Source organism: Scatophagus argus, chromosome 9 (assembly GCF_020382885.2).
Source record: "Scatophagus argus isolate fScaArg1 chromosome 9, fScaArg1.pri, whole genome shotgun sequence".
Taxonomy (NCBI): Eukaryota; Metazoa; Chordata; class Actinopteri; family Scatophagidae; genus Scatophagus; species Scatophagus argus.
The window spans coordinates 18,310,251-18,337,463 of record NC_058501.1 but is presented as its reverse complement, the minus strand read 5'-3'; the positions used below and the strand labels follow the sequence as shown (position 1 = coordinate 18,337,463).

The following is a 27,213-nucleotide window of genomic DNA, read 5'->3' as shown; positions in this document are numbered from 1 at the left end:
TGCAAAACTCAGATCTTTTAAATTAAGTAGGTTATTAGCACCATGAGTATTACAGTACTACACATATTGTTTGGTTATCATAGTGTAGCTAGTTATAATGTATTATTACGTACTTTAATCCATCCTCAAGAACATTACATTTCAACACCTCATGTGTTTTATGTGTTTAAAAAGCAGCTACAGCTCTCACATAAATATAAGGGACTTAAAAGCTCAATATTAACTTCAGAAATGTGGTGGATTAAGTATAAAGCAGCAATAAATATAAATAAAAATACCTCAGAACTGTGATGGTTGTCTCTCCACGTCTGAGAAGGGAATTGCTAAACAGAAAACATGACAGAAAACTCTCCAAATTGTGCAGTTTTTGGACTTGATTTGACATTTTTAATGTTTACAAAAGGTCAGCTCTCGATCTAACCTTTCCCCAAGACATGACTGAGTCAAGATTTATGTAAAATACAATTATGGGTTTTCATTATTATTTCATTATAAAATCATTAATCATAATCATACAAAAAGAATAACAAAATCAAGTTATGAGATATTTCAAGAATATCTGGCAAGCTAAGATTGAGTTACAATCTCTATTTCTTATTTTGACTCTGACGTTTGGTTAACCTTTAGCCTAATCGGTGCAATGAAAGGAGTAACGTATGAGCTTGAAGACAAGAGAACAGCAGTTCATGGGAGAATATATTTATTTAGATAAAAATCAACAAAGGAGGAAAACAGCCTATCGGTCACAGCATTCTAGTATGAAATCTGCAAATTAAATGCAGTCCAATCAATCTGCAATCAATCAGACGAACAAATCAGAAAGTAAAAATATCTCCATGAATCATACTGTTTAATATACATTCTTTTACGATTCACAGGTTTGCACTTGTGGTGTTTTGAATAAAAAAAAAAAACAAACAAGTAAACTTAAAACCAGCTTTGTTTCCAGTCTATGGCTTGTTTCTTTTGAAAGGATAATAATATTGTACATCGTAACAGCATTTTACAGTGCGGAGTAATTTGCATATGCAACACAGGCAGGCTATGACACTGGCTAGCACCTGCGATTTCAGTGACGCCAGTTAACAGCAAACACTAAACACACCAAATGGTAAAGACAAGCACATCTGTCATAGGACTCCGGCTGCAGCCTTTGGTTCTGCTTCAAACTTTAACCATGGATGCAGGTCGTCTAACTGATTGCTGAAAAGAGTATTTCTCAACAGAAAACATTTCCGAGTAGCAACTGAGGTCAGTCTAATGCTTTAATGCATTCATGAAAGAATCAGGTTTCCAGGAATACTATCCGAACTCAAACGAGTGTCGTGGTATTGGTATCAGTCAAGTCAAACCTTGAGGTGATTCAAACGCATAATACAACAAAAGACAGCATCACCATATCTCTGAGGAAACAAACTGTGAAAGGAAAAATGACATAATGCTGGGATATAACTGCATAGCTTTAAGACCCAATAGCTGAAGTAGCTAAGCTCATGTTTGTAGCAGCGCTGCACTTTGCATTGCACTTCTTCGAAAATCAGCATAGGGAAAAGAACATTTCAAGTGAGAAAAGCTTTCGAGGAGTTAAACTGTTGGTGTGCTGTACAACCGGATAAACCAAGAAAAACCGAGCAGCATTTCACTGAAAGACCTCAAACTGTTTCTACTCGTAACGACAACTCATTGTGATTATGAAGCTCTGTGGATCATCAAAAGTTAAGACCCTGTAATAAAGCAGCAACACTAGATAAAAAAAAAATTCTAGATCAAACCTTTTGGCTGTAAGTTGCAGGCAGCATAACAGCATCACTGGACCCAAAAATGTGCCAGGAGCTGCAGAAACTCAAAAGGTAGCTCCCGCCCATCTCTGCAAAACCCATCTGTGCGAAAGCACCAGATGGGCTCTCTGGTCGATTATCTGCAACTCAGGTCAGTCTAATGCGTGAATGGTCATCAAGGGTAAGATGCATACGGAGGTCAGTGAACAGCAAGCGGGTGAATTTGACACATTTTTTTTTTTCTCTCGCATAACTTATACAACAAAGTGCTAAAGACCACCGCTACACAGGTGGAAGTGTTTTCAGTACTGATGAACAAGTCCAGTCGATACATATCACACACACACACACATACACACATACACACAAGTGGTGTCCCAGAGGGGCTTGACTACATCAAAAACAGATGACAAGGTGATTAATGTGACAAATAGTCTCCTGACTCTAAAGTGCCCTTCCTGTCTTGACATGACACAAAGAAAGACGGGTGTCCATGTGTGAGCTCGCACATGATTCCCACACACTGCAGAGGCTGGTGGGATCACATGAGTGAGCACATGCAGACTTCACTTAAGCCACACATACAGGGACCAAGTGAAGGGGGGGAAAAAAAACATACAAGCTCAGGCTTAATATACACTTGCATGGATTGACAAATCAACTTCTGCAAAAGTGCAGAGTGAGCATAAACAGTGGCTAGTAAAGCAAATACAAACTTCAGCCCAGCATTTCCGAGAGGATGAGTGTATTACTTTCTTCCTCTTCACGGCCCTGGTTCTCTCCATCAATCTGACTAAAAATATTGCAGTAAGTACTACGAGCTGACAGAACTGAGCATGGTCTAATCCTGTAGCATGACTTTGCTGCTGAAAATCCTCCTCTTCTACAGGGGGGAGGATTTTGCACTCAGAGATTCGGCTAAATCCTATTCATCACACAGCATCCCTTCTCTACAGACCTGGCAACCCTAGCCCTGCTACCAGGCAAGGGCAGAACAGTGCCAGCATTGTTGGCATCTATATTTAGTTGGACCTGATAGAGGGACTGACCCTCCGAAGGACATTTTATTGTACTTCAAAGTGCTTCGGTGGCAATACGCTCAGACGAGTGTCCTCAAGTCATCGGAAAAACAAAGTCAACCCCAGATGTGATGGTGAGGATCAAAGAAATTTGGACCACAAGCCCACTTTTAGTTTAGGCCAAATACAAGTTCAGTGCCTTTTACAGAGCACTCACGGAGTCTCATTTCTTGTTCAGTGTCCTGGAGCTTTGCCTAAAAGCTTCCAATTTGTAGAAACTGACTGCCAGTCAGGAAAGACCCTGGCTCAAAAGAAGCCGTACTCTGACCTGTACTGTGCTGGGAGGTAGTGTGAACAGTAACGCCTGGTGAGGAATGGGGACAAGCTGGGAGGAAATCAGCCCAGTGGAGTTTAACGTATGTATTGATAGCTGAGGGTGTTTTGCTGTTGCTAATCCTTTCTCTTACTCATGTTCTGCAGATGAGAGAATCTAGAACACCCGTTTTCAGACTTCAAATAATAAAAATAAAAACACTGCGTGTTTCAGCATTAGAGAGCCAGGATTGTTCTGAAATTACTTACAGAGAGTTTTTGAGCAAGTACTTGTCTTCAGAAAATAATGCATCTCTGTGCATTTTCACAAATTTCACTGTGACAATCGATAAAATGCAATCTTTGCATTAGTAATATCAGCACTATTAAAAAAAAAAAAAAGCACCAGGCAGCATCTAGATTAGGGCACTGTGTCCCTAAGTAATATCCTGCATTTACTTCCTCCCATCAGTATGCATTCCTGGGAGTGGGATATGAGACCGAACGGAAAGTCCAGGGATACTGGAGGTGGAGTGTCAAGAAGCAGACGTACATACTGACCACATTCACAAATGTGGAATTAACAGTAATGCAGGTAATACTACTGCACATGGTTAATAACATGATGATGATGTTCATCCAGTTTAGAGCTTTTCAGTCTGTTGTGTTTCAGCTCTGAAATCCTATTTGTGAGAGAGTCAACAGAGTTACTAAGAGCTACAAAGTGAGCTGTATTGACTGCCAAACTGGCGTAATGGAGAACACAATGTGGAGTTATTAAATGTGATTTAGAGTGGCACCCTAAAGGACAAGTGGCCATTTTGATGCGAATGACTCCACACCGAAGCATATACTGTGCCTACTACTGTCTGATTAGGACCTCAAATGACTGCCTTGGCCTAGATGAATCACCCATTCAGGCCTTGTCTCAAGAATCTTCTGCGCTGCTTTATGTCTGTGCCTCCGCTGCCGAACAGCGAATCTGTTAAGTACGTGCGCAGCGTGTGTGGCTGAGTGCTGCTCTTTGATCTAACTTGCTGCTAAATTACCATTTTATTCTAAAATCGTCTTTTGTGAGTGTGATCATCTTGTCTGCGGCATTTGTTACGGTGCATAACGGTATGCAGTCACGTGGTGAGAATTACTGTCAAGCAGTGGAAGTTTTATTTTAATGTTCCTCTATTTTTTTGTCTCAAAAACTGGGCAATCTCCAATAATGTCCCACCCCCTTCCACTTTCTGTTTTTTTTTAAGGATACTTTCTCTTTCCATTTTTCTTTTTTTTTTTTTTTCCAAGCTAACCTTATTTAAGGTCCAATACCACCAACGTCAGTGTTATTTGGGGCTGCCACAGCAACTAAGCCCTCCCCATCAGCAATTTTAGCCCCTCTCCCGGCTGTTAGCTCAAAGAGAGAACTGGCGTCCCCAGAAGAGGCTGACACACCCCTATCTGTCCGTTCTAGCTTGCGGTGCTTGCGTGGCTCTGGGGGTGTGTCTGTCTGGGTGAAGACGGCGCGAATTCTCTCTGCGCAGACATTGGCGGCCTCCCTCGTCTCCCTGGAGAGCTGCGATAGGCTGAGAAAGCCGTGGGGGAGGTCATCCACCACGCACAGAGTGACGGGCTGGTCAATGTCCCTCAGACGCTTGGCAAACATCACAGAGTCATCCAGCATGGGGTCCAATGCACAAGCCTGAGAGGAGATAAAAAAGAAGTAGTGAGGGAGAGGGAAAGGGGTGGGAACTGGGGAAAAGCAAATTAGGATTCCCTTCAGACATGTCAAGAAACTTAATTAAGGGATGAAGAAAAGGAAGCCAAGCATCCCAGTCTCTTTTGTCCCTCCTTTCTTTTACATTCTCGCTGACTCACTCTAGCCACTTTAAAATCAGCACCAATTTCTTCATTCTTTCTTCGATCTCCCCAATCACACTCTCTCTCTCACTGTGATACAATGTAAGCAGTGTGCAGCTCTCTGTCTCCTGACATTTTGAGGCTGCCTTGTTTTAACTCTCCAACCCCATTTCTGCTGGTCCTCCCTGGCCTGCCCCTGCATGCTCTAACAATAACATATCTGCTAAATTTAAGACCTGGTGAAGAAACATATGAGCAATCAGCTTCAACAGAGAGGATCATACATGCAATCAAATGCAGACAGTTGCAAAAACTCAAAAGCTCTTGATTGACAGCTTAACACTTGAGATGAGTGAGCAACCTTTAAGTGTATTTAATTGTACGAATGTCATCCTTCCACCTGCACCTACACCATCCTGTCAATCATGATTTTAACTGCTGCTTCTTCTTACCACTATATGTACAGGCGGCAGCCCTTTCAGCATGCTATCTGGAGCCAGCAGAGGAGAGCAGAAAGGATCCTTGACCACTGGAGAGCTCTGCACCTTCATCTCAGCCAGCTGCTCTGAGCGCAGTGGCTCAAACCCTTGGGGAAACTCCCTAGGGTGCCCCGTCTCTGACACCTCCTCTCCAGCAGGGGATGGTATGGCCACCGAGGACAGGTCACTGGACATAGAGGGATCAGCATCCTTGGACAGGAAGAAATTCACATCTTCTGGCTACATAAAAGAGGAGATAGGAAATAATTCACATCTATACAGCACTGAGTGATCAAAGGAGAGTGATGTCAAATAAAGTTATACCATAATTGAAAACAAACTTGAGTTGATACATGCACCACACTTTGTCCTTGCGAAAATCATCCAAAAACTTTGGCTCACTGCCTCTTGGCTGAACAATCCTTATTTCAAGGAGGAAAAGCATATTTAAAATCTTACATCACCTCTGCTTGCTATTTTTCCCAAGCCAGTCACTAATCCAGTCTACTTGTGTGAAAATACATGCAAGGATAATCTGCAATACCTTGCCAGTACTCACACAACCAGTAAGTTCTGATATTCAGTCAGCATTTTATAGGCAAATCTGTTCGTGAGGCATGGGTGGCATAATCTCAGCTGAGTTCAACAAGATGAAGCCCGCAATCCATAGCACGGTATACAGCACTGTAGGACAGAGGGCCAAAATAGCTCCATGCCTGTAAAGTTTTTCAACCTCTTAAAAAGCTCCAACAGTGTGCTAAAATCTTCCTCATGGAAGCTGTATGAAAGCAGAGATAACACGCTCATAGATACAGGGCTTGTGTGATTTCTCTTGACTGCAGTGGTGCAATAATTATCAGCAAATTACAGACCTGTACATAATCACAGGATTTAATTCCCACAGCAATCCCCACTAACAGCCAGTGTTCTTTTAAGCATCAGCAGCCCTTAGCTGTTTAATACTGTTAACTTCTTCTGGATAAGAGCATCAGCTGAGAGCATGCTAATCTCAATGTAAACATGTTCAAGCGTGACATACGGTGTGCTCAGAGAGCAGCGGTGCACTGTGAGACGTAGAATTGTTGTGGGATCCCAAGTCCTGGCATGTCTGGCTCTTCACAGATAATTTCCTGCTGGGGAAATCTGAAGGCTCAGAGGGTATAGGGGGGTCGGCATGTGGAGAAGAGATGGACGCCTCTGAAATGCTTTTCCTCACTGTATCTGAGAAACAAGATGGAGAGAAGGGGAAACAGATGATTTACCAAAACAAAATACATGAAAAAAAATTCACTACAAAAAAATAACCATTAACCCCACTAAGTAAAGTATATAGTTTATATAGGCTGAAGAGGCCACTCAAATTTACTTGGGGTCAACAGCAGCTGAAGGACACAGGAGAAAATACACCAACAGTAGTACACAACCACTTTCACTTATCTTACTGTTTCCACTTATCATATGTCCTCTGGTTGACAGCCAATAGTTAAAAGCCTAAAATGCAAATTGGGATACATCGGAAAGAAGAGAGGAAAAGAGGGTGGAGGAAATTCAAATTGCGCTGTCATGGTGATATCATCCGCCCGCCCTGAGCCGTCAAAACACAGCTGTAAGAGTTGTCATGGCTGGTCTCTTCGCAAAGCGCTACCCATCTCCCATCTCTTTAATAATGAACCATCTCAGCACCATGATGGCCTTTTAATAATGTACACTCGCCAATGACATTCTCATTAGTTTGGGTTTGCAGCTGTGGGGGTGTCACCTAGCTAAGGGGACGCCAGGGAAATTACAATTCACCGCCAGATTTACGGTGGATACAATTAACAATTACTGTCAAAGCCCTGCTGCTCCAAAGAGGTGAATTGATATGAATGGGGCTATAGGAGTGTTATGCAACATGGTGGGATAAAGTGATAATTGGTTAGCTGAATGCTGAATAAAGGGGATCCACGCCTATAACCTCCTCCATATGGAAATGAACTTTGGGGCAGGTGATGTTATTGCACTCATAACACTTTAATACAGCATATTTAATACACACACACACACACACACACACACAGAGCTCTGAACTGTACCTTCAGCAGACAGATGTGATCAAAGACACAAGCAGATATACAGAAAACTTACACAATAGCTGCCAACCAGAGAACATTTATCCAGCCCACATCTTGTCCACATTCCCACCTGACCGCACATGCATGCACAAACGCACTCATACACACAGTCACAGTGTGTGGTATACCGGTGGCTCCCGGTGGCGCCTCTGCAGCTGTGCTGGAGGAGGCTGACGATCTATTGGGATCCAGCAGAGAGTGGATCCAGTTGGAGGCTCCCTGTCGGAAATCTCGGAGCAGCAGCGCCGTATCTCTCCTCACCAGGCTCAGTGTGCTCACCTTCTCTACCTGCGTCTCTGTCTGCGGCTCATTGCCTGGAGGAGCCATGGAGGAAGATGACAACAGAGATTAAAAGTGTTTTTGTCAGTGAGCAACAGAGAAGATGGGAAAGCAACAACAGGAGAGGAATAATAGCAGAGAAAAGAAAACCATGAACAGTGGGTGCTGCCACACAGCAGTCTGTATTGCAGTCACAAATACATAATGATGGTGGCGATGCATTCATGTCAAAAAGATGTTTTGATTACATGTATTTTTTAAATTCTACACACACTGTATCTTTATTTACATTAATTCAATCAATTACAACAAATAGAAATAACAACAGATCCAAGGTGATGTAAATGATCATTATGACTTTAAACAAACAGATGGACGGTGCAGAAATTAGCACAATAACAGATTAACTGACAAACAATTTATTTCAATTTTGCTTATCAGATGGTAGTTTTAGCTGCTCTCAGAGCTACTTGCCCTTTCATCATTTAAAATGAACATTGGTACTTATTATTTTAGCAACTGGTGAGTAATTAATTTTGAAGACTTGATTTTTTAATAGTCTAAATGGTTGTTTATCAAATGGGATAGAATAGACTAAGCGACAATGAAAATACTTGTTATATTCTTGGAAAGAAAAACAAGCATTTTTAACTTAACCTAATCATATGTGCTACACAGGTAGTTAATAATAAACCGCAGTCCAGACCATTATGGAGAGTATGAATGATGTGAAGCAGCAGAGACAAGCAGAAATGCTTGCCAGAAATAAAACGAGTCTAAACCAGATGAAAAAAACAAAAAAAACAAAAACATCATGGCTTGATTTGACACACACACACACACACACATACACTCTCTCTCTCTTACCTGCGTAGGCGCTGAGACACCTGGAGAGAACACTGAGCGGCAGCAGGGGATCCATAAGTGTTAGCAGACGGGAGGGTGACGCGTAGGCAGTCAGCAGGGTGGCCGGGTAGGCTGCCACGATGCCATCTGGCATTCGCACACCAAAGGCAGCAGCTCGCATCGATGTCGTCACACACAAGTTGCCTCCCGCACTGTCACCGGCCAGACACACTTTTTCTCCAGTCCAACCTGGGGAGATAAAAATGTGACAGTGATAACAGAAGAGGAGAAAAACAAAGAAAGAAACAGAATTCAATGGGGAAACAGAGAAAAATGGAACACAAAATAAAAGCAGACAAGGGGAAAAAAAATGTTTTTTTTCCAGCATCTATGAGAAATCCACTGAGGTGCAAAAAAGGAAATGTGACACACATCAAGAAACAGTTTCCCTTTTCTCCACAGTGAAACTGCTGAGGAGGATATGTGGCTGCTGTTGTCTTACTGTCTGCCTCGTGGCTGTTATATTGTTTTCTTGTTCTACAACACCAACATATTACACTGCCATCACCGTTAATTTGACACAGTGTGCTTCAGCGGTCGGATGTACCCAAAACCTAACAGATGTCTTTTGTTTTCTGCCTGAATATTGAACATCAGAATTTGTGTGGTAATGCCTAACAACGGGTACCATTCAAGACACTGCGGCATGATTACTTTCAAAGTGATGAATGAATCCTCTTGAGTGACACAGAACATGTAGGTGAGGATTTACAAAAGCAATCCAAAGGGGATCTTCACCCTGAAAGTGCCTCTTTCTTGTGCCTGCTCATGAATTCTAATAAACCAATTTCTTTTGACCAAATGTATATATAATTTCAACCACATATACCTTTACCACAACATTAAAAAGCAAATTGAAAATGTACAGAGGAGACAAAAAGTCAGCACTCTGGTACATACAATGCTGGGTGATGTACCTAGTAGGTGGTGGTTTCTCAGAGCCCAGCAGTAGGCGTAGAAACACTCCTCCAGGGCCCTTGGGAAGGGGGCCTCAGGGGCCAGAGAGTAGTCCACTGACAGGATGGGAACACCCAGGTCCTGGGACCAGCTCTTCAGATAGGGCTGCACAAGACAAGACGACAAGGGTACAGAGGGGTGAATTAATGAATGGAAAAGATGTTTCACAGATAATATATTATACATTGTTAAATTTATGAGAAACAACAGCAGCCACAATAAAACACTGAGGCAGAGAGACAGAGAGAAAAAGAAATGTGGTTAGAGGGACATGTGGGGGTGAACATTAAGAAGAAAGGATGAAAAGTTATGAAAATTATGTGACCCTCTGATGTCATCCGTCTGCTTTGTGGCTTACAGTCTAGACAAAGGCAGAATGAGCAATGCCCTCATGGTCACCTCTATTTCCTATTCCCTAGTTTGCTATGAGGGAAAACAACAAAGGCAGGGGGATGGTGTGGATTTAAAGGAAGAGTCTACAAAAACAAACTCAGTGTCAGAATATGGAGTGTTTCCCTTTTTTTGTTGCTACCATTGGTTTAAGCGTTTATTATTCACATACCAACCTCAGGCAAGTCTTTTACTTAAAAACTGCAGTGCAGTGACCTTGAAATGTGAGAAAGGTGTCAAAACATGTGATGACAAAATATTCCTTCCACAAAGCATTTGTCCTTTCCTCCTCTGTCTTTATCTTCACCCAACACATTTTTGACTACCTATGACAGAGCTGACGGTGAAAGCGACAGCTCTCTTTTCGCAATACCAGGAAAAGCATGGTGTGTGTATGTTTATTTGTCGCCTCATCGACCAGATTCAGCATGAAAAAAAAAGTAGCAGCACCAGCAGTCAGCTCTGCTGTCTTAAAGCTGCTGTCTTACACCTGTCACAAGAAATCTTGGAGTGAGACCGGTGACGACTGGCTGTGCATGCAGTTCAAGCACGGCTCAGGTCAGGTGTGGGTTTGTACGAATCAGCAACTCTTAAAGTGTGTGTGTGTGTGTGTGTGTGTCTGCGTGTAACTGTGTGTGAACAACAGCCATTGTTGCCTGGCTAGAGGGAGTGTGAACATATGTTTGAGTCCATGTGCAGGCTTGCTGCATAAAAGGAGCAAAGGACTCACAACAAAGAAGAGGTATGTGTGTGTGTAGGAACAAGGCTGGTTAATTCTAGATGACTCAGGAAACTCTTCTACACATGCATCCTTTTCACAAAGACAAATGCAAGCACACACACCAATTCAGAGGATCCCAGATCTGTTCTCAAAGTAGGAATTAATGGAAGTTGCAGTTCAACTCATTCTCAGACAGGCAAAGCAGTTAATCTGCAAGCTTATACTTCTACTGTCCAAACACTGTGTGTGTGTGTGTGTGTGTGTGTGTGTGTGTGTGTGTGCCCAAGTTGCTAAAAGCACAGATGCCAGTGCATACATTCCTGTGATCTCAGCATCACTGGGCAACGAGAGCAAACGCTCCTGCCACAGGAGGACACTAAATGAATGAAAAGGATTTTCTGAGATATTAGAACGATTGAGAGGGAGGATGTAATGAGAAGAAGAGTCCAGAAGAAGAAGAGAGAAGGATAGTCTGACAAATCTTCCATTAGTGCCCTGGGTAATCTTCCTCTGCGGGGTTGTACAGTTCTCTGTTAATTCAACATGACAGCCCCGTTCACCCCCTTCTCTGATTGCTCCCTCTCATCCTCTGGTTGCTACGCAGCTGCAGATCAAGGATGCCCATGTCCTTGGTGATTTCACAGAGTGCTGTCCTGTGGTAGTTATAAGTAGCCTGATGCCATATAAAGACCTCACGCAGCCACAGATGGTCAGATCTGCGTAGGAGTAGGAGTGGGCCAAAACCATGTTAAAATAAGTTTTCTCAATAAGTTGAAATAAGCAGGTCGAATTGGTTCCTTTTCCTTTTTATTTTTCCATACATTGCTATTGTTGTAAACCTAGTAATAAAACTGGTGGATAAAACAATATTTTCTGTCCAGAGAGAGCCAACACTATTTTAAGACATAAAGGACAATGAACGAGAGGAAGCAATAATTTACAAGAAAAAGAGGAGCCAGCTTTGTGTACACCTCACCAGTAAAAAAGGCATGGGGTGAGGGGAAATTGTCTTTAACAAATTTTTGGGGATTAATTACAAAATAATTAGCTCAGTGGTTCATTACACACTACATTATTGACATAGGAAGAGATCCAGGCTGTTAACCCCTTTGCTCCTCCACCGTCAACTACTCCTCAACACTTTATTAAGCTGACATTTGATTACAATTCATTTGAGAAAACAAAGCCAGAAGTTGAAGCACTGAAGGTGAACTTAGCCTTGGCGATGCTAGCTCTAATCATGGCAAAACAACACATGGGCCAGGGGTCTAATGGTAGAGGTGTCATATTGTTAATATAGGCACCACACGACAGATTATACACAGTTTCATGTATTTTGACAAAGTGCTTCATTATAAATATCACAGATAGGTCAAATACAGTGACATACAGAAGGCTGTAAAAATGCTATGACATAAATATGAGAATGGTCTTTTGGATTCAGATTTTCATGCAAAATTAAACTAATCACACTGCTTTTCCAGTTAGTCATCTCACCTCATGTGACTTGGATGTCTGGGCCACAAAGCCTCCCCCATGGAAGTGGATCAGGAGGCAGGGAGAGGAGGGGAGGCGCTTGGTCTTCAGCCCAAGCGACAGAGAGATGGCTCCCCCTTCAGAGCGGGAGAGAGACAGCAAAGTCTCACTGTCCTGGATAAAATAAAGAAAAAGACAAAAAAAACTCACATGATGACAACAAATGATGCCGTTATCATCACTATGATAACTGTCCAGACTGTGTATACCGCAAACAAATCCTTGTTTTCATTGTTTACATATCTTATTGCTATTGTTAGCAACAGGGCTCCTTTGAGAGAAGGATTAACTTGCTGTTCTGCAGCAGCTTGCTGCCAGCCTTCCTTGAGCCTGCATGATCGCACACTAACTCCCATTCATTAAAAGGAACAAGGAGGGAGGGGAGTGGGAGCTGGAGGCTGGGGCTGGAGGCTGGGGCTTGCACCGATGCAGGCTTGTATTTTAACATTAAAAAGTTGTTTTGCTAAAATGTGATCAGTGGCTGAAAATGAAGGTTGATACCATGTCTGTTTTAAGTACCAGGCTACTAAATCAGAATCAGAATTGTCTTTATTGCCATGTAAGTGAAGAGGTTTCACATTACTAGGAATTTGTCTTGGTGATTGGTGGATACATAGAACGTAAGAATGAGTAACATATAATAGTAGAATAAAATAAAATAAAATGGAATAAGGTAAAACAAAGTAAAATAAATATGGTTCTGGAGGTAGTACAAAAGTGAGGTAGTACAGGGTGGAAGTATAGTGTAGGTAATAGTAGGTGAGGTAAACAGCGCAAATGGTCAGCAGGTAAAAGGAGTGAAACAAACTTGAATGGGGAGAGGGAGTAGGCATGCAGAGAATTAAGCATGGAAGCCGAGTAGAAAAAGTGACAGTGAAACCTATGACAGTTAAATGGTGAGAGAGAGATAATGGAAGGGATTAAGTCCGTGAAGATGAGTCGAAGCTGTCGTTTACTGGCGCAGCCTAGAGAAAATACCAGATATGCTATTCCATGCTGCTGGAATATTTTAAGAATTTGTACAACCGGCATAGCAGAGTGGTTTAAAATGAGACAGTAGAGGAAAACAGTCAAACTAGGACACATACCAAATACTTAATACTTTGACAGGCAACAAGAAAGCAGTGTGAGAAAAGTTAACAGGCAATTCAAACACAAAATTTGAGATTAAGAAGCCTTTTACGGCATTTCCAGCTGTGCAACTCCAGTGTGAACAGAATAACGATCCAAGTACCTGTCCTTCATGTAAGTCATAAGAGATGAGCCTCATCTGAACAGGAGCAGTGCCGATGTGTGCTGATGGCGGAGCTATAGTTACAGATGCTCTGTGGTTGGCTGCCAGGGGAAGGTCAAAGGGCACCGGAGGCACAGAAAGAGCCCGGTTCACCTTAACTTGAGTGGATGTCATACTGGCAAGACTCTGGAGGAAGAGAGATAATGGGGAAAAGACAGAAAGAATTGAGACTGAAAGACAGGAGATAGAAAGAGAAGAGTGCAAGTTACAGAGCGAGCCAGGTCACTAGAGAGAGAAACCGGATGAATAAATCATGAACCCCACCGCATAAATTGAATTCCACTCTATTATTGCTAACGGCCTGTAGGCCAATATGAATAAAGATAGAAAGGTACTTTTTCCGAAGTAAAATATTCCTGATACAGTTTTAAAATCAAACACAGGGCAGCACCCTTATCTGTTTATACAATTTAGTAATGATGACAGGAAAAGATTACAGGCATCCTATGACCGTGTTTGTCTGCGTGTGTAAATAAAAAAGAAGCATTAAGATTTTACTCACCGACAGGACTTCGGTCTCAGTGATGTTCCAGAAAGTCTTCCAGAAATGGACGTCCAGGTTCTGGGTGATGCGTTCAAATTCTGCCCCTCTCAACTCTGGGTCGATGGCATACTTCCCTGAGTTAAAGAAAGAGCTGGCAGCTACACCTGGGGAGGGGAGGAGGCACAACACAATGAGGGGGGGTATAATAATGGGTAAAGACAGCGCAGGGTAAGAGTTAAAACAAAAAGGGTAAGAAAGTGTACTGACCATTAGAACTGTACTAGGTGACTAGTTCCACAGCACATGGAACAACAACATTACAAATCTCACTCAGAACGCAAAAGAAAGTGAGAGAATGGGAGGAAGGAAAGAGAAAAGGAAAGGAAATAGAGGACTAAAGCATGGTAAAGGTCAGAGGTGCGACCCCTGATGACAGTCATTAAACTCTGAGTTAATTGGCTTTTACGATCTCACAGCAATATAATCTTATTGCCATGCAAATATTTCAGGACTACTGAGCTACTGCAATGTTGAAACAGAAGCATTTTATAGCACTGCAATCAAACTGCATCCACTGCTCTCTAAGAAGTCATGGACGGGCAGTAAAGAAAAGAAAAGGAACTGCACTTTCCAGTACCATGACCTCGGACAGTAATTAAACTAAAAACGCACACAGGATAGCTAAAGCAGCTTACAGTGCTGTATGTAGAACCATTTAAGATGATACAAGCTTTAAGACAGAAGAAACTTAATTATATCATACACCCTGAGTTCACTACAGAGGTCTATAATGAAGGGGTGAGGGGGGGTTCCAGTACACTCACCATATGGTGCAATACCGCCTGCCTCCACTGTGGTGCAGCACAGAGCACAAGAAACCATGAAAATCGAAGGATTCCTTTTTGAATCTTAAATATTTTCGCGTATGTGTGTGCAAGGTGAAAATGTATATATGGTGGTGCATGTTCTTCTATCACTGCCTCTGTACACAACCGTGTGCATGTTCAAAACATTGTGAAATATAGAAGAAGCACACCAGCTAGCCCTCGAGATTCCAAAGGATGAAAGAGCATCTACAATCCAAACACACAACATCAAAAGGTACACAGTCAGGGGCCAAGGAGTAATGTTGAAGAGGCATGGGGAAGAGAACGATCTCTGAATATGAATCAAGCAGCTGGATGATGAGAGGATACAGCTGCAGTAAAGATGAAGCTGACCTATTCCTGACTGATGACGTCTGTAGTTTTCTCCAAAGGCCACAAGGCCGATAGCGATGGTCTGGAGAGAGGGCCGGATGGCTGGAGTGAACTGGAAGGAGGGATGGACAAAAACAGGGACAGGCTTAAAATTCTAATCTATTGTCAAAATGTATTTAAATTTCATTTAAAAAGAAGAAAGAAAGGCCACAATTAAGACTGTAATCATTCAAGCAGAGCAGGTGACACATAGACAATAACAAAAGAGTCTAAAGCTGGGCTCAGACCACATTTTAGTTTTAGAATACTAATCAATGACGAAATCAGGTTACATAAGAGGAAACATCACAGATGCTCTTAATAATAATTAATACGCTCAAACATGCACACAACACCACCCCTGAGACAAACTGGAGCATCTCAACCTATATGACATCACTAAGGTCATTGTGCCAGATGGAGAAATACACCATCTCAAAGTGATCTCATGGGGAAGCAGATGTACAAAATGGAGACTGACATGATGCAACAACTTTCTGTAGTCATGCTATGCACTGAGAAAAAACAAAAGCACCGGGATAAAGGAGTCTGAATGAGAAAATGGTTGGGGAGATGCGATCAATGAGTTTTCTATTCTTCATCAAGGACTGGAAGAGAGATTAACTGTCACTTTTACTATCTGTCAAAAGCAGTATGCTAGATACGTTAGCCTCGAGGGCTAGAATGTTTACAAGGGCAATACTGTCAACTGCTCCAGGATGTCTCTTTTATTGGCTGCTGTGGTTTTGCTCAGGAAGTACTGACATAATTGTGCCAATTTTAACTAGACCAAAAAATTTTGAAATTTTAGTGGTGGCTTCAACGAGTCATGAAGCTCAACTTAGAACAGAGAGTCTAGCTGTAAAGAGGAGCATTTCCATCCAAACCCTTCTCACATATTTCATTTTACCTGCAGGTTTGAGCAACAGGAGTCATTTGTAGCTCTGTATAATATCTTTCTGCTTTCCTGGCTTTTACATATTACACTTCTCACCATGCTCTGTTTTCAGGGTCAACCCCTCTAGTCTAAGATGCCAACAGTGTATGTTCAGTGGATAAGTCTGGAGCTGAATATCTTTCCCAGTACTCCGCTGCCACCCTGGCACAGGTGCTGTCCTCCAATGGCAACAGGTTTCTTTTCATTACATTTTCTCTGTGGTGTGGTGAGATGGTTTGCTGTAGGAAATGAATATCGTTCTAAGCCCTCATTGCCTCCAGCAGTTCTGGACCATCAACAATGAGGTACTGCTATGTCTGTCTCTCGTCATTCTTCACTCCTCATTCTTACCTGCCCAACTAGCCATCTCATCTCACCTGAAAGCCAAGGCAACGGCCATAGAAGCAGCCCTTGTGCATGGATGAGTATTCACGGACAAAGCTCTCGCTGAGGCCACTTTCATCCTGGAAAAAAAGGTTGCCGTGGCTGTTGTCATGGAGCATGCGTTGAGCCAGGTAGAGCAGGGCGCGCAGCTGGCACAGAGCGTTACAGTAGGCCTCCATTTCCCCAGCATTGTGTGCCACTCGAAAAAAGATGCTGCGGCGGTTGGCCGTGATGTAGCGCCCCTTCTGGATGATGTGGAGAAGGCAGCAGCGCACCACCTACCAAAGTATGAAGACTGTGTCAGTAAAACTTGTGGAAACACTGACGAGACAAAATGTGACCTTCCATGCCAGGACATCTTCTTGAATGCTAAATTCAATTCAACTCAAGCTTTGTTAAATTACAAACTCATTCTTGTAATAATGAATGATGAATGTCGGGCTGTTATTTCTTTTCTAAAAATGGATACATAACATTTTGCATGATAACAAATTAACTGCATTTCTAGAATTGTGCAATTATTGAAAAGGGCTATGTCTTCTGGGCCTGCTTAAGCTGTAATTAAGATTAAGGTGTTAACTTGAAGGGGAAGCAATAATGTATGATTGTATGCCTCAACACAAGCATGCGAAAAGCTTGCTGCTGCTTCACCAGGGTGTTACAGATTAGTAAAAGCAGCAATGTGGGGATGAGAAGGATTATTTAAAAAAAAAAGGGGGGGGGGGGGGCTAGAAAACAGAGCAGCATTCATTTGCTTCTCTGCTAGACTCGTTCAGTTGTGGTGGGTTATAGCCACTGGAGGTTGGGATGTTTCATCAATATCTGTAGAAGATAAAGTACAGTGGGTACAGTAGGGGTAGATATTCTGCAGCTGGAGGAATTTATCTAACCTGATTTGCAACATAAAATCAATTTGTAAAACAAATGGAATGACCTTGAAACAAAGAAATATCAAGGGCTGATGAGCAGTTTCTCACAGTGTGGAGAGAATACTGATAAGAATGTATTGCGGTTTGGGGGATTGTTATTCTCAGAGCTAGCTGGACTGGGTTAAGATGAGACTGCAGACAGAGATCCAAGACCTAACTCATACACACCAAAAACTAGAAAACATCCCACATCCCACCTTGACCAGGGAGCGATAGCCATTAGCAGGTATGTGAGGGTCGAAGTCAAAATGATGGTAAACTGAAGCAAAGCCAGAGATGACAGGCTCCAGACTGCGAGCGTGCTCTTGGATCAGCTTCATGACGTCCACCAGCCGCCGTGCCGCATCACCCTGCGACCCTTTGGCTCCTCCTGAGAAGAACGTTGCATTTTCCTCGCACACGCCGTACAGGGCCGCAAACACAGCCTTGGTGTCCATCACTAGGGGCAGCCAGACAGAGAAGCAAGACAAAGGTTGAAATCAAAACAGAAAACAGCTGTGTGTTGTAGCGATGGGTGTGCATAATCATATTTTTAGCAATGTTAATCTTTATGTATTCTACAGAGCAAATTCTCTTTTCATTAGGCTGAGAATTACTAACATAGGTTCTTGTATTTCAATAAGACCCTCTGATCCCAACATTAATTATATCACCTTGCAGATTTTGTGTAATTATTTTCTGTAGTTGTTAAAACTTGACTATCAGCTAGCCTTGCAAGCATAAAAAGGAGCACCCTGATCCACATTCTGCTCCACACCAGACTTGATATCAGCATGTAGAAACTGTACCAGGTGGATATATCCTACATAATGTTCTTTTACTCCTATTAACTAATCACCCATAGCCTGGTATATAGAAGCCCATCGATTGAGACGTGTTAAGTAAGCCTTGAAATTAAATGATGTAAATCGTGGCTAAGCAGCCAAAATCCACCGAGATCTAGGCAGACATGCATGGAACAGGAGGAGAGGGCAGAGGCCCTTTGCTAACGTCATGCTGCTGGGAACAAACACAGATTAGTCATACATTGATAAAACACAGAAACACACTCACATAAGAGTCCCAAAGGGAGGTATACGGCTGACTATACACAGCTGAGTGTGTTTATCAAGTGTTCCAATATCTCTGTCCTAATGCAGCACAACAAAGAACTGACACCATGTCCCAGTTGGATTCCTCCTGTTGGACTGAGCTCTTCTGCCGAGTCACCTGAGACGTCTGTTTCCACAACACCTAAGCCTGGGAACCCGCTGGTAATTACTCTATATTTTACTGGCATGCTGAGAGTTAGATGGAAGAGGAGAAGGGATGGTGCACACTCGGGGAATAAAGCAAAAGGGAAAGAATTTTAGAAGTGAAGCAGACAGGGCAGAAGAAAATAATTTCTTTGTTATGGAGGGGTGTTAACAAACTACCTTGGGGGCTGAAGCACATTTTACCATTCCAGAGAGATAATAGATAATGACCGGTCCACAATAACTGTGTTCACAAAGACCCTGCTGTGTTAAATCATCTTTAGTTAAACCACAGCATGTATACCTAATGAACATCCAAATGACTTGAGCCTCACTTAACACACACCCATCTTCAGTCGAGTGCTATTAATAATTTAACTGAGGCTAGTTCAATGAAGTAATAAAAAATATCAATTAAAATCCATTTAAATCCATCCATCCATCCATTTTCACTACCGCTTATCCGTCAGGGTCGCGGGGGAGCTGGAGCCTATCCCAGCTGACTACGGGCGAGAGACGGGGTTCACCCTGGACTGGTCAGTCAATCGCAGAGCCAACACACAAAGACAAACAACCACACACTCTCACACTCACACCTTGGGACAATTTAGAGTAGCCAATTAACCTAATGTGCATGTTTTTGGTATTGTGGGAGGAAGCCGGAAGCCTTGACTTTGCTTCTCATTCCTTCCCCCTTTCAGTGAGAGCTGAAAGGCAACATGCCCCTCTACAGGCAAAGATTTCCATATTGGATGCCAATTTATCACAGATTAGGCAAGGGATAGTCAGATCTTGTCACCAAGATTTCTAGAGTTGGCAAAACTGAAAATAGCCCACTTCATTATTTAACACTCTGCTAGATGCTAAATTTGTGCTAAATATGGATAGGAATACATAACCAATTCCATTGTGGTGTGCTGCCAAGCTGTTCCCCCCCGCCGGCACTGGAAATCATGCTTCATCCGAACACACCCAACATTAGACCCAAATCTCACAGAGCAGAGCCTTGTAACACTGAGAGAAATCAATGGCCATTCAGAAATATGCGGTTATCTGTCCTATACACTTTTAATGTTCCCCTGCCCCATCCCTGAAAGGGACACAGTTGCGCTGTACAGAGCTCTTATTGGAAGGGAACAAAAGTATCCTTCTGGGAAAAATAAATGAGTTAAGTTTCTAGTATGCAATGTTCTAGATATAAACAGTACAACACACTTTGATGTTGTACATTTTAACAGAAGATACTCACACTTATTACCATTACAAAACAAGCTGGATTTAGAACTGTGAGTACAGGTTGTTGTCATGTAGGCTACCTCTTAATTTTTCCAGAACCTCTCAAACTGACAAATGCCAGTTTACGTACCATTTTAAGCCTGTACACCTGACTGGACCGGTACAACCAGAAGCCAACCAAACCCTACTGTGTGTGTGATGTTATCTTAGGGAATGTTCTATTTAAATCACCAGGCATTCTTTGGACCTGGGGCATAGAAACGGGTCAAAAATAGGCTGAAAAATGAAAAGCAAAGCCAGACTACATAAAGCATCACCACAATGAGGACATGTTTGATTTCAATATCATGACCATCTACTCCTGCAAAGCTTCATGTAGCAGCTTGGGGCCTAATTTCACATTGATTCAACCATGTCAATGGAACACTGACATAACTTTGTCCCATGATTCCACACTAAAACAGAATTTACTGTGCCATTCAAATGATGTGAGACAATGAGTCATGATCTACAAATATAGCAAACTGTCTCCTTAAGCTATCTCTGGTCATCAAGACCTACATTTGTTATCTTGAATTTGAGGTCAATTCGGAGATGGTTAACATTAACACACTAGGCTGGGCTAAGAGTATATTTTTTATCCATAGGACTTTTTAGAGCTTATGGCTGTAAATGTGCAAATGTCTCTCTATCTCAGTGTAATCTCAACTGGTTCTGCTGTCACAATCTGGTTGTTTCATAATTAAATTACTCTGAAACAGGATCCGTCTCTGCATGACAGCATGACTAGTTTGTCTTTCTGTGGCTCATCTTTAAGAAACTTATTGACAAACCTAAGATGTACACGATTATGAAAAATTCAGCATAAAGATCTAGCTTACAGTATTTGCATATATTATGTCAAAATAATTCAACAAGCACACATATAAAATTCCGGTATTGTTGCTCCATCTCAGGATTTGGCCAAGAACAAGGGGATTATGCACCGAGTGTGAATGTTCTGAACCTGACAACACAGGAAACAGTTACTTACTGCGAAACAACTTAGCTCATTATGTCAGCATAAAACTGGAAACACCAAGAGACATACACAAAGAACATCTATAAATACACATTCATCTGTCTCAGGGGACACAATGGCTGCTTTGGTCAACCATTCACCCAAAACACTGGGCTGCAGAACCAAATACAGCAGTCAAATCAGTGTGGGTGAACAGCCAAAATTAAAATTACAATGCTTAATTAGAGCAGGGGGGTAAAACTCTCTCAGCATGGCAAGTCAATAGACCTTATGTTGACTGAGTAAGCTTGGCATGAACCTCATGAACCCTTGATCAGCATAAGCTGCTCTAAAACTTGCTCAATGATAATGAAGCCACAAAGCCAGTACATATTACACCCCTATCTATGTACATCATATGCAAATATAACAGAAATGAACATCTATGTAAACGAGTAAGATCTTATTGAGAGCTTACTCAAACATGCAAATGCCAAATGAAGGTTTCACCTTTGTGACAAAAGATCTCACAACAGGATAGCTGTCAATATAGCATCTAGTGCAAGGAAAAAGAAAACTCATCCACTTGCCTGATCTTCTTTGCCTTTTGTGCAACAATACACTAACAATATGTTTCAGTATCAGCCAGTCCTGTATTAGTGAAACAAGTGGTCAATGTAAGCCCATGACAACCATTAAGTTGCACCTGTTTTCTCCACATAAAAGATGGATGACAGTGGGCATTAATAAGTCATGTACAACAACCAACAGCAGCGACATTACAGACGTATAATGACTCCTGCTTGGAGAACGTACAGCATGAAATGAGTGTTTACCTGCAGGCTGCTTCTGGCATAGTGAGTAATTGATGGTATGGACTAAAAACTGACAAGCTGGAAAAGAAAAAAGTAAAGTGTTTACCAGTGTCTGAATTCAAGGCTCTGTCCTTGTCTGTCTCCTCTCTTCCACGAAAGCAATGAGGGGAAAAAAGAAAGAGAATGAGAGAAAGAGAGAAGGAGAGAGGAGTGGCAGAGAGGAAAGAGATAGGGTTTTCCAATTGGTTTTGCTGTCCTTCTCACTGTATGTCACTCTGTCGTCTTTACGATGTGGCTCTTCCCCTGTCAACCTCTGTATGTCAGCCTGTCATAACATATTCAACTCAGAGGCAATGTGTTGTCCTCTTCGTTCCTCTCTGCCTGTCCCTCCCATGCCTCTTTTTAAAAAGGGGAGGGATGCTACAGACAACCCCAAGCCAGTTAACTGTCTCCCTGTCACACTGGGCTCTTTTGCTATTGGTGCTTAAGTTTGCAACTCCCTGTGACCTTCAACCTAACTGGCAGATCTAAGACAGACAGACATTGGCAGGGACACAACTATGAGATTATGCAATATTAAAAACATTTCAGTTGTGGCTTTTTGTTATTATTGCATTTTGATTGCTTTCTTGTATTTATTAAAAGACCACAAAGCATTAATTATCAATTACTCTACTGATTAAATTGGCTGTAAAATTGAAAATAATGAATGCACTTGTTATCAGAGCACATAATGATGTCTTATAGTTGACTTAAAGTGACTTAGAGTCAAAAACCAAGAATGGCAATCATAAACAAAGAAAAGGATAAATATCCTCACATGACGCTGTAACCAGACCAACAAATGTTTGGAATATTCACTTGACAATTATTCGCTAACTGTCAAGTCCTGTAGCTGTACTTAACACTGAAATATTATCATTTGGTAGAGCCCGTGTGAGACTTCTGTGCTTTGAAGAATATTTATATAGCACCTTTGAACATATATTTGCTGTTTGTGTGTGCAGCAGGAATTTGCTGGACGTGCCAATGGTTGAGAAACGCTAATGTTTGGCAATGAATGCAGAACATGGACAAAGCATGCACACTCAGAATAGAAGGTGAAAATGTTACTCAGAGAAATCTATTCCAGGGAAAGTATGACTTTGCTTTGGACTTCTTGGCTGATATCTCAGATGATAGTCCCATAAGTCGAAGGAACAGAGCTATGACTCTTCACCCACAGAGACAGACAAACATAACCAAGAACACTGAGACACAGATAACAGTATGACTTCACTAAGGAAATTTTCTGTTATTATTGTCATCAGTCACAACAAGGGTTTTCAGTTTTCATTTGTTGTGCTTAAGGCTCGCTTCTCCAGAAGTTTATCTCATGAAAGACATTTTGATATGTCATTTGATATGACACTAGAAAATGAACAGGTCTAAATCATAAAAAAAAAAATATTAATGGCTGAATTCCATCAGTTTCAGTTTTCATCCTGATAGTGTGCACCTTGGCTCACCAACACACTGACACGACTTACTGAATGGTGCCAGCATCATTGTTATCTCAGTAACACATGTGTTTTTCCCCACAACAATTTCAAGCGTCTGCTGGTAAAAAGGAGTATTAGCTGCAAGATAAAACCTGTTATTAAAGCTCCAAGAGATCTGGTGATAAGTTAAGCCATGAACCAAGAAACAAGTTTTTTTTATATATATACACACTAATCTCCACTCCTCTGTAAAAAAAACAAAAAACAAACTTGCCACCTGTATCTAATCATTGTCTATCAATACATATCTCTACACACATCAGGGCCTAATCTTACTTGTTGTCACCTCAGGCAGGTCTGACTGATTAAGAAGTTATGCAGCCCTATGCATTCTAGACCCTAAATGTTCTTGTAGACTGCCGCTATAGATTCACATAGCTCTGTGTATGTGTACATATTTATTTCTATGTTAACTTCTGTGACCTCCAATGTTTTTAGCAAAACTTCTCCTTGCTTGTCCATACTCTTTACTAGGGAGTGCATTCCACTGGTTATTTTTTTGTGACTTGGATTTAGAGGAGTTTTGGTTGACAAAATGCAAAGTCTGGGTAAAGTTAAGTCCAAGTATATGAATACACAGTGGTTGGGGTTAAAACAGGGATAAACAGCACAATATCCTCATCCATCTATGCAAGTAGAAAGTCTGAACATTCATCATATGATGAGACACAGTAAAAGGTAAAACTCTTTAGTTCTTCTACAAGTCTGGTCAGTCTTCGGGTACTCCGCGACAGAGAGTCTATAAGATGCAGGCTTTAAAAATAGCAAACTTGTGCAGCTCATAGGCAAGAGGAAGGGCCAACAACAGGGGATCTGTGGTGTTGTGTTTAGGAAGCTCTGACCAGACAGAGCACCTTCATACACACAAGGCCAAATCGCACAACAGGAAACTAAGAACAATGAGCCCCCACAACCCCCCTCTCCCTCCAAATGGAACACATCAGGCTCCCTTCACTTTAATAATGCATCACCCTAAATTAAAGAGAAAATTATAAATCTGTGTTTCAGGTATGTTGAAATCTGAGCATGTTAACAACCTTGAGCAACAAGTAAGATTAAGTTAAAACTCTCCTAATCTAATTTTACAGGCCCAAAGATTTCATAAACACACCATTCATGAATAGGTGAAAATATGTTATTACTGTTGTAAAGACATGGACAACGTGTGGAATAATGTTAGGCCCAGGACAAAGCTAATGAAGCCTTTTCATGTGATGATTTGAGAATTGTTGGATTGTTCTAGTTACAGTGACGCAGTGGTCCTGTCAGCAGGAAAATAAAGCAAAAGAGGGAGTTTGTTTAGTCGTGACAGTAGATTCACAGTGCATACAGGCAGGATCCTGTCGACCTTCTTTCACATTCTGCCCATTTGTCATCACGTGTCAGCCTGCTTTCATGTCACCACTGACCCTGTAAGATCGTTTAATCGATTAATGCACTGTCCATCCCACTCGGGTTGTTAATCTTGTCACACGCATCTCCCCTCTCGTTTATGTCTGGAGTAAGGTTACCTGTTCAGGTGGATCCTGTCGGTGTCACCAGCTGATACTGGGGGCACAGAACGTGAAACGGTGAATATAAACGACACTAAAGTTAAACGGTGAAATACTACGTGGATGACAGTACTACCACTGCTACAACTAACTGTACGCAGAACGTTTCTGCAGCTGTGAATGGGGAATCCTCGTAACCATGGACAACCCAGCGAAGCAAGTTGGCTGTCGAGCACGTCTTTCAGCTAAGCTTATAATCAGTCTGTGCATAAATTTCCTGAGTGCCTCTTTGTTTTGATGTCATAAAACAATGACAGGATGTAAGCAACAAAGACAGACCCTGTGGCTTAAATCCTAGTTGTTTATAACGGCGACTAGAGGGCAGCTAACATAGCTGCTAACGTTCGCTAGCGGGAGGTGACAGCTCAGTAGCGTCAAAAAAGGGACGTTACTAAAGGGAAGAGCGACGGGGGGTGGGGTGAGGTTGAAACTGCACAAAATAAACTCACCCACTGGACCCTCTTTGTGTTTTGACGAACGTCTTCCATTCACACTTTTCTCAAATCTGCTATTCCCACCACTCTTCTTATTCGACGCCATCTTCGCCCACTCTGTTTACGAACCGCCTCCCACGTCTCTCCTTCATACCTGCCTGGGAGCGCCAAGGCCCCGCCCGTGCCAAAAATGGAAGCCAATGAACGACTGCGTCTCGATCCAATAGCCAATCACGGCACTCAAAACTCGATAAGCGCCCTCCCAGTTGCCTTTGTTGTACAACTCGGCCAAGGAAAAGTGAGCCCTTATCCATTCAGTCGAGATTATAGACTATTTAGACAATTGATAATGTGTAGGATTTTATTACACAACTTTATTCGTTCAGCACTTACCGAAATGGCACAAAGCAAATAAACTGTAACAGTAACACACAATGAGGTAATTCAGCAAAATGCGAGATATTCATTAAGCCTAGACCTATATAGATGTTTTTAATAATCACTGAAGAAGCTGAAAAGAAAATAACATCGCCACCACTCAGGTGCTGCTCTGGAGCTTTACCTTGAGGGTGCCACTGTATCATTTGAGATTACACAGGCAAAGACAGCTACCATTATATTTTTAGACCGAGTGTGCTTAAATTTGACAATCGCATGCCAAGAAAGAATAATTTTAAAGTAGCCATTAAAAAAACAATATTTTGTCAGATGCTAAAACTGTAACTGCAGGCTATGTACAAAACTCGAGTTTGGTAAAGAATGAACCTGATATTCTGCTACCACACCCTGCAACGTCGGTTATTTAAAATACAGTGAACTTTCTCCCATTTAAGGCTTTTCCAGTTGGAATTCCCCCTCTTCCTCTGCAACAGTGCACACATCTTGGTACGGGCCATGTGCCTGGGAGCGTTCAATCTGATCATATGTGGAGCAACAATCGTCCAGATTCAGCCCCTGGTGTATGAGGAAAGAAAAATGGGAATTGAACTGACACGCAGAAATCAATGGATCATATGCATGTTAAATTGATTAGTTGCACACGTAATATATTCATTCACGTCTTTGCTTCCATGACATGTGTTAGACTGACAGAGGATGCAAGTTATTTAAAGTTAACCTGATATATGTTTTCCTCTTCCCTCTTCACCTTCTTCCTCTCCAGCTCATGTACTTTCCTTGACTGTGAAGAGGAACACAGAAGTTGGTAAAACAGTGAAATGGTGCAACAGATCAAAGGAAAGAAACACCATGGAAAATAAACATTTGGGAAATGCATGACTGTTTGCAATGGGAACAAAGTGGCTAATAAATTGCAATAATTTCCGGTGTCTTAGCATGGTAGTGATAGGGCAATACTACGACTGTGAAATTTTGGAAAGTAGCCATTGCTTTAACATTAATGCTATGGGTCAAGGGTAGCTCAGTGTATGGTACATACGGTCATAATAATATGACCTTCTGACCTGGCAGAGAAGGGTGCCAGCAGGCAAAAGCACACACAGGAACAGCAAGACTCCCTCAGCTGTCAGGATCTTGTTTTTAGTATTTTCAGGGAGTTTTAGTGTCTTCTCCAAGGGTTCTAGGCACATAAATAGGAACCAGAAGTGAGAGAGTTGTTCCTCTAGGTTTCGGTATACAAGCAAGAACATTCAATTAAATGTAGCTGCAGTGTATAAAAAAAAGAATCAGACTAACTGATGAATTATTCAATTTAAGACGAGGAGATTTATTATGGAATAGACTGGCTTGTTATATAATTGTACCATTTAGTACAAAGAACATGGTCTCACATAT

The 27,213-nt window shown here is 41.8% G+C and overlaps 1 protein-coding gene across 4 annotated transcripts; it reads right to left on the bottom strand.

Moving 5' to 3' along the window:
• Positions 1 to 683: 683 nt before the first annotated feature.
• On the bottom strand, positions 684 to 26,075 carry lipeb (lipase, hormone-sensitive b). 4 transcript variants are annotated; one of them, XM_046400437.1, is made up of 14 exons: positions 25,435 to 26,075; positions 24,944 to 24,980; positions 17,803 to 18,044; positions 16,670 to 16,954; positions 15,338 to 15,428; positions 14,136 to 14,281; positions 13,574 to 13,759; positions 12,301 to 12,453; positions 9,653 to 9,797; positions 8,697 to 8,924; positions 7,679 to 7,864; positions 6,476 to 6,657; positions 5,410 to 5,676; positions 684 to 4,799 (listed from the first exon to the last, which is right to left on the bottom strand). In XM_046400437.1, exons 3-14 carry the CDS (start codon positions 18,040 to 18,042, stop codon positions 4,416 to 4,418), a joined length of 2,493 nt encoding a protein of 830 aa, XP_046256393.1. In that variant the 5' UTR covers positions 18,043 to 18,044; positions 24,944 to 24,980; positions 25,435 to 26,075; the 3' UTR covers positions 684 to 4,415. The 4 variants fall into 4 exon arrangements, with proteins under 4 accessions (XP_046256393.1, XP_046256391.1, XP_046256392.1 ...); XM_046400435.1 differs by lacking the exon at positions 24,944 to 24,980; XM_046400436.1 differs by lacking the exons at positions 24,944 to 24,980; positions 25,435 to 26,075 and adding an exon at positions 21,998 to 22,503.
• Positions 26,076 to 27,213: the final 1,138 nt, after the last annotated feature.

Excerpts from the sequence above, each read along its gene's own strand:
- lipeb (XM_046400435.1), bottom strand. The coding sequence starts at position 25,525 with ATGGCGTCGAATAAGAAGAGTGGTGGGAATAGCAGATTTGAGAAAAGT. Across the intron at positions 18,045-25,434 it reads ACACAAAGAGGGTCCAGTGG|TGATGGACACCAAGGCTGTG; the intron begins GTGAGTTTATTT and ends GGCTGCCCCTAG. Across the intron at positions 15,429-16,669 it reads GCCGTTGCCTTGGCTTTCAG|TTCACTCCAGCCATCCGGCC; the intron begins GTGAGATGAGAT and ends CCCTCCTTCCAG.